Source organism: Alexandromys fortis, unplaced genomic scaffold, assembly GCF_014885135.2.
Source record: "Alexandromys fortis isolate MF-2015 unplaced genomic scaffold, M_Fortis_MF-2015_v1.1 scaffold_9, whole genome shotgun sequence".
Lineage (NCBI taxonomy): Eukaryota > Metazoa > Chordata > Mammalia > Rodentia > Cricetidae > Alexandromys > Alexandromys fortis.
Genome location: NW_026067892.1, coordinates 10,983,365 through 11,002,051, shown reverse-complemented (window position 1 = coordinate 11,002,051; position 18,687 = coordinate 10,983,365). Strand labels below are relative to the sequence as shown.

Genomic DNA, 18,687 nt, shown 5'->3' with positions numbered 1-18,687 from the left:
AACTTGGTATGCAGAAGTGAGGCAGCTGGTGGGGGCAATGGGGGTTAAGCTGACACCCCTGGTAGGAATCCTCACAGATATTCGGCATTATTGGTCCTCTTGTTCTGAAGTTAGCACTAACCTCTGAAAAGCTTTCAAGAGAGCTGCAGGAGCAGCAGAGAGAGAGGGAGGGAGGCATGTTGCCCAGTCTGTGTTCTCAGCTCCTCGCACATGACTTCTTTTCCCCCTGAACTTTTCCGTAAGTAGGTTGCATATGTCCTGCCATTTCTATAGTGACACTTCTGCGTGGATTCCCTAAGAACATCCATATTCTCTTCTGCAGCCGGGGTCTATTTATGGCATGTGGGGATTTAGCCGATACAGCTCCGTTGTTACAATCCTCATCCTCATTTAGACAAGTTTGAGTAAAATTATTTATCCCACCGGTGCACCAGAGGACAGCAGCCCTCCACCCTTGCCACAGGCATTCCGTTATGTCAGCCGTGTTTGCTGCTCAGCCTCACCCTTCCTCTTGAATGCTGTTGACACTGAAGAATACACGTTACGCCTTTCAGGAAATGCTGTCCTGTCTTGAATTTACGAAGGTTCCATAGAGTGGTGTAAATTTCTGACTGGGGCAGAATGCTCATTTGGAGACCCACGATAACGGTCTGACCTTTCTTAGTGGTTAATTTTGATCATCTGGTTCAGGGATGGTCTGACTTCTCACCCCATAGTATATCTACCCTTGGAATGATGGGTAAGTCATCTGTGATAGACACTTGAAGGCCGTGTGGGTATCTGGATCATCGTCAGACCTTACTCCTAGATTTGATGTCTAGTGATGCTTCTGGTTTGAAGCAGACGGTTGTGAAACTACGATTTCCCCTTAGTTCTCCCATTGTCGTTAACAATCGCAGTTCTAAGAAATCACTTCCCTTTACTCCTCCACTTGTACATCATTATTTATGACCCATCGGGACTCCGTCAGACCCAACCACAGAACTAGTTTTTCTTTGGCCATTGGGACTTTCTTTCTGTCCCAAGCTACTGTAGAATGACATCGACCCTCCCTAGCTGCAGAATTAGCCTTTTGTTCAAGGCGCCCTGGTCCGTTTTTTAGTGGGAAATGCTGTTTCTGTTTTCTCCTCCTCGTCCTCCTTCTCCAGTTCCTTGACTGAACTCAGGGCCACAGGGCCACTCTTCTGACCCAGGAAGTGACCCTTGGAATTGAAGACTTGGGTGTGAGAGGTATTGGGGTGTCATTGCTGGCAGGCCCTTTGTGGATGCAGCTAATGCTGTGTAGATATTTTAGAAGTCACAACTGCATAACTACCGGGGGCCTTCCTTTCCTGGACTCTCAATTTGCCTTTCTCCTCTTCCCCAGTGAGAACCCCGACTCCCAGTGTTCCCAGTCTGTTTGTTCTGTTGCATATTGACATAATTTTTAGAATTTTTATACCAAGATTTCAACAGAAAACAAACCTATAATAAGTAATTCAAGGTCAGGGTTTTTTTTTTAGTTTATGGTTTATTTGTTATATTTATGTGTGTGTGTTTGTGCCTGCATGAGTTTAGGTCCGCCACGTTTGTGCGGTACCTGTGTGAACGAGAGGGCATTAGTCTCCTGTCACTGGAGTTACAGGTGATTGTGAACCACTTGATGTAGGTGCCGGCAACCGAACCTGTGTGCCTTGTACAAGCAGTCAGCGCTCTAACCTTCAAGTCATCTCTCCAGACCTATGGTCAGTATACCTACACAAGGATTATAAGATTAGAAACTGCTCAAAGGGTTTTTTTTGGGGGGTTAGAATTTCAAATTGTCATTTCTTTTCCCTCCCTTTTATAGTAATATTTATTAGCACTCCAGTTGGTTTTCTTTGTTTCTTCTTGAATTAGTTTCCCCGTTCCCATTTTGTTGCAAAGGTCAAAACCATAGCTAGAAAGGGTCGGGTGGTCTGGTGCACGCCATTAGATCCCAACACTAGGGAGGCAGAAGCAGGCAGATCCCTGTGAGTTGGAGGCCAGCCTGGTGTACAGAACAAATTCCAGAGCTAATCCTCTACCGCGTTCCTGAGCACTCTTCGTAGGTAACATATTTTGATATTTTCCTATGCATCCTTTCTGAGTCTCTTTAATAACACTTTTCCCTCCTCTGCCTGACACATAGGGTGTTGTGCCGTAGACAACTTTCTGCAGGTGGCTTTAAATGTTCACACCATCACCTAGAAATCAGTATGCTGTCTACCAGCAGACACAGCTTTTCTTTTTTCCTTTGTAGCTCTCTGTGCCCCGGGGTGTGTGCAGACCACAGTTTATTCAGCCGGTCTCTTGGGTCTACTCTGGCTCACTGCTCAGTGCTGGGGAGTAGGCATCAGGATAACTGAGTAAGCACCCTACTTTCTATTTCAGGGCGAGCCCTTCATGGTATTGTTCTGTTCTCTAACACAAGGGAGTCCATTCAGTTGTCACTGGTGTTGGTGCTCTGTCATTTGGAGCAGTTGTTTTTTTTTTTTTGGTAGTGCTAGAGAATTGAACCTAGAATCTTTTGAACTAAGCACACACTCTACCATGGAGTTACATGCCCAGCCTATATGTTTTTGACCCTGAATTGATTTTATTTACTTATTTTGTGTGTGTGTGTGGGGGGGTGGCAGGTAAATGTTCATGTGTGTGGCAGCCAGAGGTTTCTGTTGAGAGTGTCTTTGTCAGTCTTGCATTCATCCCTCCCCTATGGGCATGAATGTAGTTATTTAGGGGGCAGTGTGGAGGGACATCATATCTATTAGTAAAACAATGTCATAACTGCCCTAGAGGACTATGGACTCCCCAGCCTGAACTAAGAGTACCAGGAATTAATTCCCTCCTTGGAGAAGGCCTTCAATGCACTGAGCAAACAAGTGGTTGATGACTTTCACCCCAGACTTGGCACATCTGTCTGACCAGTCAGTGTTGTTCCACACAGAGGCCCACCCCCGAGTTAGATTGTGGTGGGCAGTTCTCCATGGCAGCCTGCCTAGCACCTCCTGGCTCCACTGAGGGCTGGCCGGGAAAGAGGAGGTTCTAGCCCATTTCTATCTCGATTTCTCTGTGTCCTACGGAGAGGGTATATGATGTCTTACAGTCTAGCTGAGGACAGGTCACTCACGGGGCCAGGACCTTGGACTCTAGACTATTGGCCAGCAGACCCTCGTGGGAATCATGTACAGTGTTTTATGTGGGCGCTGTGGGGTGTGTGTGTGTGTGTGTGTGGTCAGAATTCAAATCCTCGTGATGGCCCAGTAAGCATTTTACTGACTGAGTCCTCTTCCCAGCGTACGTTTTATTTGCATGTATGTGTGGTGGATGTGCATCTACATTTGTGTGCGTGTGTGTGTGTGTGTGTGTGTGTGTGTGGTGCAGGCTTGTGGAGACCTGAAGTTGATATCATTTGTCTTCCTCTATGAATACTGTATTTATTAAGGTAGGGCCTCACGCTAAACCTGGAGCTCAGTGACTCTACTTGGGTTAGCCAGCTTGCATAGGCCTCTGTTGGCTCTGCCTCCCAGTTGGCAGCAACCATGCTTTCTTGGTTGTATGTGGGTTCAAGGCATCTAAATCTGGGCCCTCACATGCACCGTGAATGCTTTATCCATTGAGCAAGGCCCCCCACACACTTTATTTTATTTTTTAAAATGTATTTATTTAAATACTTATTGAAGCAGAGTCTTCTGTAGGCCAGCCTGGCCTGGATCTCACTGTGTGGCAGAGGATGACTTTGGATTGATCCTCCTGCCTTCACCTCCCAAGTTCAGGATTTTAGGTATGCGCCACCACACCAAACGTTACCTGTTGGCAGCATCTGAGGTGTGAGATTTTCACATACCTTTAAAGTGTCTGATTGTTTCATTATGATTCGGGTCAGAGACAGATTGCACAGTTCTGACGTGTGTGCTCAAGTGTCCTTGGATCATATGGCACAGGTGGTCGGTGGCGGTGTCGTCACCATAACTTCGTTCACGTGGCTAAGTGCTGGCTGTTGGTGTTTCCACCATGGAATTACCCTTTTTTTTTTTTTGCCATTGTAATTAAGTAACTTGGGAGGAATATTGAGTGCCATACACCCCTTTCCTTGCTTAAGTAATATTGGAAGCATCCACTGAGAACTGCCAAGCTCCTGTTTCTAGCACTTGGAAGGCCATACCAGGAAACACTCCTGGGTTTCTCCAGTAGTTGGCGTTGTGCGCTGGGGACCCGCTTTTCTCCCCGTGCATTCTTTTTAGGTTGTACTAGGATGTCTCAGTATTCAGTCAGCGGATATTACCCATATTGCTGCTGCTACTTTTAATCATCACCAAAATGCCACTCTCCTAAATTTGGACAGTGGCAGCTTCTGGAGGCTTGCTCCCCTGTCTCTTTGACATTTCCTGTTTCTTAATTTTAAAGTGTCTTCTCTGCTTCTGGCACAAGAAAGATGCTGCATGCTTGTTTTGTGTCTTCCCTCTGGCTGGCCCGGAACTGGGAAAGAACTGTCTGTCTTTCAGAGATGAGCGGCATTTCCAACCTGGATTCCAGGTGTGCTCAGTGCTTGTGCGTGGTTCTTCTTGTCCTTTGAGTAGCCTGAAGGAAGAGACCCACAGCCTCATACTTCATGTATCGGGGTTCTGTGTGTTTACCTGCATGTATGTGTGTACATGAATGCACGCCCTGGGAACTGCAGGCAGGGCCCCGCCCATGCACGAGCGTGAGCAGCCTCTCCCTGGGCCTAGGCCTGTATTTTGAGCTCAGCATCTTGGGGCTTTGTCTCCTATCTTCTCAAAGCATTATTGTGTTTACTCATTTGAAATCCTAAGTAAACAGCTGGAAAATTGTTCTCATATATGTATTGTTGCTGTATTAATGTTACCCTTTTTTTTTTGTTTGTTTGTTTGTTTTTTAAAACAGGGTCTTACCCTGTAGCTTAGGATGGCTTGGAGCTTCTGTGTGTCTGGGTTAGCCTAGAGCTCATATGGGCATAAGGCACTGCTCCTGGCTTTTGGTTTTTACCATTGTTTATTTTTCATTTTATTTTTATGAGGTCCCCCCACCCACTTTGTCTGTGTACCACTTGTATACCTCTTGGGCCCATGGAGACTAGAAGAGGGTTTCAGATCTCCTGGGACTGGAATTGCAGACTGTTGTGAGTCATGATGTGGGTACTGGGAATAGAACCACAGTTTTCTGGGAGAGTAGCAAGTGCTCTTAACTACTGAGCCATCTCTCTGGTACCTTTACCATTTTTTTTTATGTTTGCAAGATGGTTATTTACTTTTTAAAGATGGAATGTCGGAGTTGGAGAGATGGCTCAGCGGTTAAGAGCACTGGCTGCTCTTCCTGAGGTCCTGAGTTCAATTCCCAGCACCCACATGGTGGCTCACAACCTAGTGTGCAGGTATACATATAGAGCACTCATATACATAGAAAGTCTAAAAGAAAAGCAAAGCAAGGACTATATTCATACCCATGATTTAACAAAAAACAAAAAAACAAAAAACAAAAAACTCGTAACCCAGGCTGGCTTTGATCACAGTATGTAGTCAGGTGACCTTGAACTCCTGATACTCTTGTTTCCCTGGTTTCTTCAACTGGGATTAAAAAGCCTGTGCCACCACGCCTAATTTATGCAATGCTGGGAATCTCCATACCTGTGGAGCTATTCCCTGCCCTTGTGATGGTGTTTGTTTGAGATTATAGTCTATGCATTAGCCATCTTTGCTGGAGCTTTTAGAAATCACATTTACACTATTTCATATACAGCAGTGGTTCTCAACCTTCCTAATGCTGCGACCCTTTACTACAGTTCCTCATGTTGTGGTGATCCCAACCATAAAATTATTTTGTTAATACTTCATAACTATAATTTTGCTACTATTATGAATTGGGATGTAAGTATCTGATATGCAAGATATCTGATATGCAGCTCCCCCAAGGGCTTGGGACCCACAGGTTGAGAACTGCTGATACAGAGACTAGACTATAGAGAACAATAGCATTTGGGAGGCTGCGGCGGGAGGATCAAGGCCAGCATGGGATGGATATTACATTCTAAGTCATTCTGAGCTAAACAGCCTCTCATCATAACCCTCTCAGACCGACCTCAAAACAAACAAACAAAAAAAGCTGAGAAAGATACTATCTTATTTCCTGAGAAATTTGATGAGATTACAATTGCTGTATTTGTTTGTTTGATTTTGTTGTGTTGGGAACAGTCACTAGGAGGCCAATTTGGCTGCCTTTGGATGGCTTCCTACAGCACCACCCACTCTTGCAATGCTGAAGACTGAACCCAGGGCCACATGTTTTCAGTGCACTGCAGGGACATCTCTTTCTCAGCAGCCCCTGTCTCAGCCCTGGCCCCTAGATTTGTTTCTTCCTGTGTCAGTTTTAACAAAGGGCATTTAAAAGAATTTGCTGATGGGACCCTATGAGTCTCTCCTTCTCCTTTGACTGTTGATTGATTTTCTAATAATGATATGTTTCCTTCTTTTTCCATGATCTGTTCAGCCAGGTGCTTACCCGTTTTCTAGAACAGCCACTTTTGATTTCACTGGTTCTTGTCTGTTGTCTTTTGACAAAATTGTTTATCGAGACATGGTCTCACTGAATCTCTCAGGTTGACCTTTTACTCCTGACCTTCCTCCCTTGCTTTGGGAGTGGGGGATCACCATGCCCAGTGTTTGTTTTTATAGAATAGGCTTTTTTGTTCATATTATGTGAAGTTCATACATCTTTCATTCTTTAACATATTACGTGTGGTTCCTCTTCCTAAATGATAGAAATATTTAATGCTTTCTTTTTACATTTATTTATTTGGTGGTGGTAGGAAGGTGCCCGTGTGGAGGTCAGCGGATAACTCATGGAATGTTCTTTCTTCCATCACGTGGTTTACAGGGATTGTACTCAGGTCCTTAGGTTTGGCAGCAAGGGCCCATATCCACCGAGTCTTCCACCAGCGGCGCCAACAGAAAGATTTAAAGCCGCACTTTTCACTGTGCGTGGCCCTGTGCAAACTTGTGTGTGCTGTGTCCTCGCTGTCACTTGGAGACTTTCTCATTGCTCCTGCGGTTTGATCCGTGTGTAACTACAGCGGTGCTATTTATTTTCCTATTAGTTAGCATTTCCCCCGCAAGACTTGCTATTGCTGCTGTGGTTTGAGGACATCTTCCGCAGGATTCCAATCCTTGCAGATTTGGGGCGTGGTGAATAGAAATGCTTGAACGGCTTGTGTGTTCTGCAGGCTGCAGTTCTTCCTGCTGTCCCGTCTTCCAGACGACCTGAACACGCAGGGGTTTTCTACCCCAGCTGGGACTGTAGCCACGAGGTGCGAGCTGCATACCGCTTCTCTGCTGTGTAAACTGGCCCGTGTTTTGCTGTTCAGGTCTTAAATATCATTACAATGGCTTCTCCACCAAGTACCCAGAAAGTCTTGGTGAATTTGTGTATTGTTTCGGTTGTCACTTTGGCTCCTTGTATCCTGAAACTGTATTAAACTTTGTTACACATCTATAATTTTGTATCTTAATCAACTGGTCTTGTCTTTATGAAACGTCTTTCTTAAATATGGAAAGACTTTTTTTTTTTCTTGAGGCTGGAGAGATTGCTCAGTGGTTAAGATTGATTTCTCAGAACTCGCTTGAGTCAGTTCACAGCTGCTGTTAAGTCCTGCTCCAGAGGATCTGATGCCTGAGTCTGGACTCTCCAGGTGTCTACAGATGTCCACCCCATCCCCCACCCCCTCAGGCACATACGTGTGTAGAAACACACATGTACACACATTTAAGAAGATTGAAATCAAAGTTCCTTCTGCCCTGTGATGTGCTGTTTGTGCAATCATAGTCCAGCTATGACTGGAGTTTGCTAGTCCTGCCTCCCTCCCATCCTTCCCTTCCCATTGAAAGGCTCAACAGGGCCTCACACTGGGCAAGTACTGTGCCCATGGGGTATGTTCCCAGCTCCTCTCTCTTTCTTTTCTTCTCTCTCTCTTCCTCCCTCCCTCTCTCCCTCTCCCTCTCCCTCCCTCCCTCTCTCTCTCTCTCTCTCTCTCTCTCTCTCTCTCTCTCTCCCTCCCCTCTTTCTCTTTCCTCTCTTTCTCCCTTCCTCCCTCCCTTCCTCCCTCCCTCCCTCTCTTTCTTTCTTTTTCTTTTTTCTTATAACCCATCTTTGTCTTTGTGTGCGGAAGTTTGATTTTTTTTCCCCCCATGTATTTAGGATCCTAGTTGTCTTTGTCTGGATAAATTTTTTTTTTAATTTATTTTAGAACATCTTAGTCTTGGTATATTTCTATGATCTCTCATTTTAAACAATTTTAACATTTAAATAACTTCATTATTTTCAATACTTTTTTAAATACACATTTATAATACTTACCTTAAGTAGAATATGCATTTGTTTTAGTATGTGCTTGTTTTCTGTGGTACAGTTTTATTTCTGATAATGAAAGGATTACGTGTTAGCCACCCATCAGAGAAAGATATAAAAGCCATCTAGAAGCTAGAGGTGGTGGTGCACACCTTTCATACCAGGACCCAGGAGACAGAGGTAGGTAGGTCACTTGAGTTCCAGGCCAGCCAGGGCCTGTCTCAAAAAATAAACACACACTACACAAAAAAGATCCTAATTATGTTTATGATAATTTCTGGAAGGATGAAAAGTGTAAAGATGAAAATTGAAATTACATAGAATGTTCCCTTTACATAAACTTGTTTTGTCAATACGGGGTGGTTATTTTTTTTTTTTTTTTTTTGAGACAGGAAGGGTCTCACTCTGGAGCTTTGGTAGGCCAGCCTGACCTTGAACTTGAAATCTGTGCCTGCCTCTGCCTCAGGGTACTGGGATTAAAGGCTTGCGCCACTGGACCTGGCTTCCATTCACAGAAATTCTAACAGGATGTTACAATCTTTCTGAATGCTTGCTGACGTGTTGAGTTTGTGCAACAGCGATTATTGTGGAAAGAGACACAGCGATTATTGTGGAAAGAGACACAGCATTGAACTTCACTCACCTGGGACTGGGATTATGAAAACTTGGTTATGTTGTAGGGCCCAGTGGTCTGTTCCTGTGTGGTCTTGGATCCAGTCTGCTGCTCCACCCAGCTGGTTGCAGTTGCCTGATTGGCTGCTTGTAAATACGGTGGGAAGCTCCTGGTTGGGCAGACTGGGTACCTGCCATGAGAGGCAAGGGGCAGGTGTGCTGTGCTCCTGGCTCTTGATGCCTCAGTTTTCCCCTCTGGGATTCAACCCAGGCGTCTGTCGTTCTCCATAGCTGCTGGAGTGGAGGGCATGCTCGCCCTAAATTCCCTTGTTCAGAAACAGGTTTCCCTCCAGTCATTTTTAGCTATGTTAGAGTAATCCTGACTTCTCTGAACCTTCTCAACAGCCAAGCGTTCCCTTACAACTTACTGTCTCTTTCCTTCTGTCCTGGTGTCTAGATTTTAGACTTCTGCTTTGGTTCCTTAAATTATGTGTTTTTGCCATTGTCAAGTTCATGTCGTAGTAGGAAGTGGTGGTGCATCCATTAATCCCAGCACTAGGGAGCCAGTGGAAGGCGGGTCTCTCTGAGTTCAAGGCCAGCCTGGTCTACAGAGTGAGTTCCAGTACAGCCAAAGCTATTATTACACAGAGACAAAGAAACCATGTCTGAAAAAAAACCAAGAGAGAGAGAGAGAGAGAGAGAAGCAAACAGCAATAATGAAAAAGTTAATGTCACTTGGCAAGAAGAAGTATAGATACAAGTGGAGTATCTTGTAAAACTCTAAGTAGACTTTTGTTCCAATTGTCGTGTTCTGTGGCATCCCAGCAGATGAAGACTGAAGATTTCAATATGTAATGAGTGCTGGTAGGGCATGGGTTGTGCCAGTGCTGGTGTGCCTGTGGTGACTTGGAAAAAGACTCCGGTGCTGCACAGACAGATTATAAAAAGGCATCTCTGGCTGCTACAGCCTGGGACTTTGCACAGCTGTGCACAGTACGTCTGAGCTGGGAAGATGAGAGGATTATAAAACATTGCCAAATATGAAATTCGTATATGGCTACTGTAAACACACATTTTTTTCTTGTTTATAAAAATGGCCTGGATTTGTGTTACTGCTTTTGTTTTCTTTTACTTAATCATAACATATCCTAGAAAATCTATTACTGAGAAGTTTCTAGAAAATCCAGGGGCCGTGAGGACTCTCACTAAGGGAAAAGAATGGGAAGATAATAAAGCTTAAATGTGCGCAGGTCTCTCTTTGTAACAAGTTTGAAAATGTTGGTTGACTGTTAAAACTTCGGCAACAAGTAACAGGAAACCTTCCCATTTATGAAGGCCTATGTTCCCTGTGAAGCAGGGCACCATAAGCAAAGCATTGACCTTCGCCTGATTTCTGTTGCGCAGGCATACTCCAACACCCAGACGGTACCGTTCTGAAACAGCTACAGCCGCCGCCGCGGGGCCCCCGAGAGCTGGAATTTTATACCATGGTAAGTGGTGCAAGATGCTTTGTTGTCTTACGTGCTCTTCAGTGTTCTTCGGTGACTCAGAGTGAGAAACGTGTTTGACAGCATGCCCCGGGTCCCCGCGTAACAGACAAGCTTCGTGCTTTGTGGAAACGGTTTATCTCCCAGGGTTTCTGCTGCAGCCTGGTATTTTCTGTTGTTTCACATCCTAAAGATTCTTATTCTGAGTCACTGAGTTGATTTCAATCAACTGGTCGTGACCCACGATCTGAAAAACACGTAACAGAGAGTTTGTTGCGCTCAGAAATGCTAAGTTGGTGCTTTATTGCAGCTTCTGGGAGACTTGTTTGTTGTGCCTTGTGAGGGAGGGTCTCAGGGTATCACAGGCTGGCGGAGGACTCACCGTGCCTGGGCCTCAGCCTTTCCAGCGCTGTGTGCCACCGTGCCCTGCCTCTTCGAGTCTTCAGTGTTTCTCTGCGCTGTGGGAGAAGGACTCGTTCCTGATACCTAATTCATCATATGATGCAGAATATTTTTAGTGTGTTCACAGTGTTCCGTGACCACCAATTATTTCTTAACTTCAAAACATTTTAACCACATGGCTCCCCCTTCCCTGCCCATCAGCCACAGATCCACATTTTCCTCCATGTGCTTGCTGGCGTCTGTGTGTTTTTCCTTGGGTGACGCTTGCTCAGATAGTTCCACCATTTTGCAGTTGAAGTGTGTGTGAAAAGTTCAGTTCCATCCTTACAGTAGTACATAGTGGATATAAGCCCCTGGCCACACGCCCACTTGTAGGCGTCCCTGCCATTCTGTAGCTGTCTCTTCACTGTCTTGGTAGTGTCCTTTCAAACACAAAGTCATGAACTTCAGTGAGACCCAGCTTACATCTGTGCTTTCTCTGGTTGCTCTTTTGAAAAGGGGTCTCATTGCATAGCGTAGTAACTTACTAGGACGCTCAGGGCGTCCTCCGACTGGGTGCAGTCTTCCTCAGTTTCCCAAGTACTGCAGTTACAGGTGTGCACCCCCACACTCAACTATAATTGGTGGTGTTTGGGCTTGTATTGATTTTTTTTCATCCCTCCACCCCACTGGGAGCTCCTTTTGCCTCTGTTGTTACCCACTATTCTGTCCCGTGTTGTCTCTGACCCTATGAAAGCAGCCTCCCATGTCATGCACACCCAACACAAGGAGTGGGCAGTTAGGTGGTGTGCCCACCGGCTAGGGCAGCCGCAACAAATCACACAAATTATTGTTTGGCTTGAAATAGAGAAGTAAAGCTTTTCACACCCGGCCTCCTGGTCAGGCATTTCTTTTTTTTTTTTTTTTTTTTTTTTTTAAAGTTGGCCATTTTTTTTAAGATTTATTTATTATATATACTGTATTCTGCACCAGATCTCATTACAGATGGTTGTGAGCCACCATGTGGTTGCTGGGAATTGAACTCAGGACCTTCGGAAGAACAGGCAGTGCTCCTAACCTCTGAGCCATCTCTCCAGCCCCCTGGTCAGGCATTTCTCTCAAAGGCCTCTCCCTTTCCTGTCCATGGGCTGTCTCCTCAGCCCTTCCTCTGTGGAAAGCACCCTCAGCATGACAAACCCTGCCGTCTCCAGGTGTGTCCCCATCTGGGACACTGGGGTTGGGTCATGGCTCACCCTGTAAGGGATCGATTCCCCAGCAGTGCAGATTTGTTTCCTGAGCGGCACGACAAGATCCTGGGCTTGAAGATGGACCTAGAGCTCTGTGCTCCAGTCTTCGGGTTAGCGTGTGCGTGACTGTCACCCATGAGTGGCGTTAGAGTGTGAGAGACCCACGCTCTGCGCAGATGAAACATGGTTCGCTCACTTAGTAGTCGGCATTTCTCGGTAGGTTTCTGGTAGAAAGACAATAATTTACTTTCTTTCCCCTTCCTCTTAGCTATGAAGTGTTCAGCTCCTGGTCAATGAAATTCTATCTTATATGTCTCCTAAAAGTTGACTGTCGTTTCATTTTAACCTGTGTAGTGTGCTCACACATAAAATCATGGTTGTTTAGATGTATGTTAAAACTGGCTCTCAAAGTTTGAAATGAATAAAACTTGCCTCATAGGTATAAAATAGATAATATGCAAAATATTTAATTTAGTGAGAAAGCCAGACAAGTGTTACAAATGAGCCTGGCAAGATGGCTCAGCCCTTAAGGGAGCTTGTCTCTAGGTCTGATAACCTGGATTTGATTGGGATCTACATAGTGGAAGGAAAGAATTGATGTCCTTAAGTTGGCATCTACATACACACTAAATGAACGAAATACTTGAAAATAATTTATTTGTAAAAAATACAAATAAAAATGGCTCAAAAAGTTAGCCAAGTTGCCCCTCACCCCCCACACCAGAATTTACTGTCCTGTGTTCAGAGAATTATTGTGAATTTGGCGTCAGTTATACACAACTCACAGTGGCCAAGAGTTGAAGGATGTTGACAGGTAGGACATCACCAGGAGACTTTGCGGATCACCAGGTCAGTGTGCTGTAAGTAGCTGGTTATTATTACAAACCCGTGCTGGGTGATTACGAATCTGTTATACTTGTTGTTCCTGAGGGGTCACGGAAATCTGACCAGCACTGCCCCTCTGTTCAGGTTTACGCCGCTGACTGTACCGATGCTGTTCTCCTGGAGCTGCGGAAACACCTGCCCAAATACTACGGCGTCTGGTCCCCTCCCACCGCACCAAACGGTAATGCGCTTTAAGTACATTTCGGTCTTTACTTCCCAAGCTTGGCTTTACGAAGGGTCTGTGTAAAGGCTGTGCAACGTGGAGCGAGTGTGTTTCTCTTGCCTGCCCTCCCTAAACAAACTCACTGACACTTTCATCTTTTTATCATCATTTTCTTGAAGGACGTGTAACACATTAACTGATTAATCTGCTACAGTTGCACGAGTCCATCTTAGTACTGTACTAATTTGCAAAAGTCCGTTTCTTATCTAAAGCATAAAACATTAAGAACCCACACAGAAGTGCCTCACCTGCTTAACTTCTGTCTCCTGCCTTGCACCCAACCTGCAGGTTTTGATTTTCAGTCCTTTGGAAAACCCTGGGAAGTTTCACAGCGGAGAGACGAGACCTTGTACATCTGTCTCACCTGGAGGCTGGTGACGTGTTCAGTTCATCAAAGCTTCAGGCTTTGCTGGTGCTGGTCTTGGACCACATTGTAACACTGTTTGGGCTTTGGTCCCTAACTTGGTGTGTCTGATGTCACTCCTGGGGTGTCTTGGGCTCCTCTGTCTGGAAACTCCTAACTGAGCAGTAATCAGTCTAGGGCTGACCCTAGACTGGCAGCCCTAAATAAACATGGGGTACTTAGGAACCACCTGCCCTTCACTATCTTAGAGCAGGCAAATGAGCTGAGGCTCTGTGGTGTTCAGGGTGACTGCCGCTTACCTGAAGTGCTCAGTTCTAGCAGTGTTTCCAGCCTGGGAGTGTTTGTTTAGACAGATGTGTCTGGGTGATAGGACCCATCTCCAGACTTGGGACTCACATTTGTGAAAACTGAAGACTTTTTTTTTTTTTTTTTTTTTTTTTTTTTTTTTTTTTTTTGTTTCAGTTTTTTTTTTTTTTTTGAGACAGGATTTCTCTGTGTGACAGTCTTAGCTGTACTGGAACTAGCTCTTATAGACCAGGCTGTCCCTGGACTCACAGAGACCCACCTGCCTCTTCCTCCCGAGTGCTGGGATTAAAAGCGTGTGCCATCACCGCCTGGCTTGAAGGCAGTTTTTATGGCATTTGTGGTGAGCCTGTTTTTTTTGGAGATAGGGTATTTCTACATAGCTCTGGCTGTCCTGGAATTCACTATGCAGACAAAGCAGCCTGGAACTCACTGAGATCCACCTGCCTCTGCCTCCAGAGTGCTGGGATTAAAGGCGTGTGCCACCATGCCCAGCCATTTTCTGATTTGCCATCATCACCGTGCTGTGGATGAAGCCTATTAGGAAAGAAAGGCAGCATCGGAGAAGCGGTTGTCACGTCTGGTGCCGTCTTTTCTTCTCTCACGACCGAAACTAATCCCTTAGGCTTTCTTTAGTGGGAGTAAAGGAGGGAGGTACCGGTGGGGTCGGCAGCAGCGTGAGCAGGTGTGTCTGTGTGGGAAGTGGGGAGACTGGAGACTGGGAAACTACATCACGATGGGCGAGCACCTGCAGGAGCCCGCTTGAGCCTGCATCAGATTGCATTTTGCCGTCTTAGCTCTTTTCAGCTCGAGATAAAAATCAATATGTAATAAATAGATGTTCTCGTTAATGTTTAACTGTGGGCCAAGGTTTAAGATTAGCTTCAGGGTGGAGGGCATCTGTTATCAAGTGGCTGCTTGAGTTGTGATTATGCCTTTTTATTTTGTGGTTATTACGTTATATTTGTCTTCCTGGGCAGGGGAAGAGTTTGCTCCAGGGAATTAGCCTGCATTTGTATTTATTCTGGATGCTGCGGTTCAGCTCGCATGCCTGGTGACCTAGCATGGGTTTTAATACCCGTCAGTCATGCTCATGTTTAATCCTTAGTGTGTCCTTGCAGCCCAGTGCTCAGTGAGTACCAGGCCCTGTTGCAGACAGGATGTTACTTCTGTGCCTTAGGAGCAGCTCTGGAGGGCAAGGCTTAAATGCTGCTGCCCGTGTGCCTCAGGGCAGTGCCTTATCGCGTGAGGTACTTCTGGGACTGTCCCCACACGTCCTCAGCACTCTGGACATGATGCCTCTATTTCATGGTGGGCCTGTGCTCTGTATATGCCATTAAGTTACATGCTAGTTCGACACAGGCTAACATATGACATGGTGGAGCTGCCGTTCGTTTCTGCGCATGCCCCTAGCCCTTCCTCTCTCTGCCTTTGTCCCCACCAAAAGGGTCACTCACTTCTTACAAGGAGAATGCCATGTTGTTGCATGAACCAAAGATCCGAGAATTGTCACAAGCAGGTCACCTGAGTCCCAGCTCCAAGCTCGCCTCAGATGTTGGCCCGGTGCGGTGACTGTGGTTGGGGCCTGGGTTCCAGATCGTGACAGGTGCACTTCTGAGTCTGTGGGCAGCACTGGAGTTGTAGTGCACCGTGCCGCACAGTAACGTTGGTGACACACCTCGGGCAACCCCACATCCGTACTGTACTTCCTATATGTCAGGAATCGCTTCCATTCAGTCCACAGTTCAGTAATGGTTCCATGGGAAACACCGCTCCTCCCTGGACCACAGGGGCCTCCATGAGGGGACATCTTTTGTTACGGGTGTGCCGTTGCCTCAGAAGATGGTCCTGTAGACATGCCTTTGATCCTTCCAGACTGAGTTCAAGACTGACCTACTTTGACTTGCGCTTTATTCTACTTACTGAAGGGATTTGCTAGTGACGTTTTTCAAAGTGAAGCCGTCTTCAGGTTGATAGACATGACAGCTGTCAGTCTCACAGTCTGGCACTCAGGTTATGGCCCGCTCTCTTACTTCTCTCTTTCAAAAGCTGTGTGAAGCCACTCATGACGCGCACCAGTTCTTTCCTAAGGACACTTGTGTTCTTTTCTTACTGTGTGTTTTGGGACAAGCTATGTACGGATAACCACGATGCCCCGGCTGTCTTTAGTCTACAGTGTCCCTGCTTCAGCCTCCAGTGCTGAGATGACAGGCACGCATCCCCATCCCCAGAGGCCTAGACCTCTGCATGCCTAAAGCAGGCTTGGATGTTTGGTCTTTACAACTTTGAAGAAAAGATACACAGGAGAGTCTTAGCTGTGCGGTATTTCACTCGTCTAGTCTCAGCCCTGGGAAGGCTAAAGTGGGGAGTGCTGTGAGTTCAAGGCCAGCCTAGGAAGACCCTGTCTCAAAGCACCAGAAAAGAAAAAGGGAGGGAGAGATCATTCTGATTCCACATGTGTGTGTGTGTGTGTGTGTGTGTGTGTGTGTATGTGTGCGTGCGTGCATGTGCGTGTGTGTGTGTAAAGCAGAGGCCAGGGAACAGAAAGGGAACACCTAGTTCATCCTCAGAAGGCCGTCACTCATTTTCATGTTAAATGCCAGTTGTCTAGCAGTGATGTAATCCCAAGCATAGACACACGAGAACCGGGTATGTTAAAGAAACGTGCATTTGGCTATTTGAGCTAAGCGCAAAGTAGAACCATGGCGTTTGGGCTCTACTTATTGAAGACATGACTGAATCTGTTATAGTGTAAGGCGGGCTGGGTCCATAGTGTCCAGTGCCGTGGGAGTGGATGGGAAAGGCGACACCCATGTTTTGTAGGCCTTCACTCTATGGGAGGAGGAGGAGAAAGAACAAAGAGGGATTTCAAAGTTGGGTTTGCGGGTCATTGTCTAAATTCTCAAGAGACACGCATTTGACACACAGAAATCAGCCTTGCACTGAGATGTGTGCGTGCCTCCCGGCTGACAGGATACACTCGTACCCAGCCTGACTTCAGTGTGACTCAGTATGACATCATCTTCAAGTTAAGGATGCTATCGCTGCGATTCTGGGTATCTCCGTGTTAAGGTCCTTCTCCTCTATTATTGACGCTCATCAACACTGTAGTGAGGGCCAAGCTCTCCTTTCCCAGATTCTCCATACTGTGCCTGCCTTTTCAGACACAGAAGCTTGGCTGTGTCCAGCTGAGCTTTGTCCACTTGTCCTTTGCTATTTAGGCCTGCGCTGGTGCTGTGTCCAGGCCTGTTGTCAAGGTGCCTGGGCAGCTTGTTTCAGGTTCGGGCTCCTAGGCTGCCTGTAATGCTTTTCCAGGCTGCTGTCCCATTGACAGTGCAAAGCTGCCCGCCCTGCTCGATCAAGGGATAATGTTTGTTTACCTCTTTACCCCTCATCCTCTGCAGAAGGTTTAGCTCTGTTAGGTCTGAGGGCCTTGAGTTGTTCTTATTTGGTTCCATGCAAACATCTTTATTGGAATTCTCAAACTGTGCCAGTCTGGGTGGGACAGGAAAGAGGGACATGTGTTAGTGCACACGGTACTCTGGTACTTTTTACTTGGTTTAGAGTAAATGTATACTTTTTCCAGCTTTACTATGTGTGCACATGCATACATTTTGCATGCATGCACATATATGAGCCATCACACACATGTAGCAGTCAGAAGACAACCTTGGGTGTTGACTCTCAGCTTCTACCTTGTTTAGGATGGGATTCCCTATTGGCTGCTGCATGTGCCAGATGGCCAGCCTGCAAGTTCCCGAGGATGTTACCTCTGCCTCCCATCTCTCTGTAGGCGGGCTTGGATCGTAGATTCTTTGTCCAGCTTTGCGTGGGTCCTCCTGGTGCTTGTACACACCAGCCTGCTCCTCAGCCCCGAGAACTAAAGCATGAATCATGATCTCATTGAGAATTTTGACAGGGTTGTTTTCCTTAGGAACAGACAGAATTACTTCTTTCCTTCTCTTTCTCTTTGCACCCGAGTCCTTGCTATCAAGGTAAAATGCAAGAAGAGGCTCTCGTGGTGTGGCAGCAAGTTTTCTGTGAGCAAATGTGTGCAGGGCTCTAGGTGGGGACAGAGCAGCTGTGCGTTTGGAAGCAAGGAGAACTTTGGTGTCATTTGGATTCAGTCCCCAGTTTACCAATGTCAAATGAAGGAAAATGACAAAATTCTTAAAATACTAGGAGATCTCATTCTGAGCCCAGATGGCAGTGTGTTCATAGGGAATAGTATTTCCATAGCTTCATAAGGCCACACCTTCTCTTCGCTCCAGTGACATCTGCCATCACACATAGGAGGAATTTCTCTGATGTCTATGCTTGTTAAGGAGTCTGCTGACTCTAGATTTACCGTAAGTCTTTTCTCCTCCAGCATTTGCTCTTTGTTTTTCTCTGAAGGTTTATTTGAGTGATATGATTGCCTGTCGCTAATGAAGGTTTTTCTCTAATAACAGATGTATACCTAAAACTGGAAGACGTGACTCATAAGTTCAACAAGCCCTGTATAATGGATGTGAAGATAGGGCGGAAGAGCTATGACCCCTTTGCCTCCTCAGAGAAAATCCAGCAGCAGGTCAGCAAGTACCCTCTGATGGAGGAGATCGGGTTCCTGGTGCTCGGCATGAGGGTAAGAGCGGTTTCGATGAGCTGTGCGCGTTTCCCCTACACACCACGCCAGGGGACTGCAGGTCTTATCTCAGTGCAAGTAGATAAGAACAAGCATCCTGTGCTGTTTGGTCATCCGTGACCTGTGAGCTATGAGGGCAGAGGTTTTATGTGTTGCTCACTGGTCTGTGGTCAGTCACACTGGTCCTGACACCTAGTAGGTAATTA

The 18,687-nt window shown here is 46.1% G+C and overlaps 1 protein-coding gene across 1 annotated transcript in view; it reads left to right on the top strand.

Annotated features, from left to right (window-relative positions):
- Ipmk (inositol polyphosphate multikinase) overlaps positions 1-18,687 on the top strand; it is a 32,598-nt gene that overhangs the window by 5,290 nt on the left and 8,621 nt on the right. Inside the window, exons 2-4 of the mRNA XM_050138382.1 lie at positions 10,372-10,457; positions 13,052-13,148; positions 18,309-18,481. Coding sequence (XP_049994339.1) covers positions 10,372-10,457; positions 13,052-13,148; positions 18,309-18,481 — 356 coding nt within the window. The remainder of the gene's footprint in view (positions 1-10,371; positions 10,458-13,051; positions 13,149-18,308; positions 18,482-18,687) is intronic.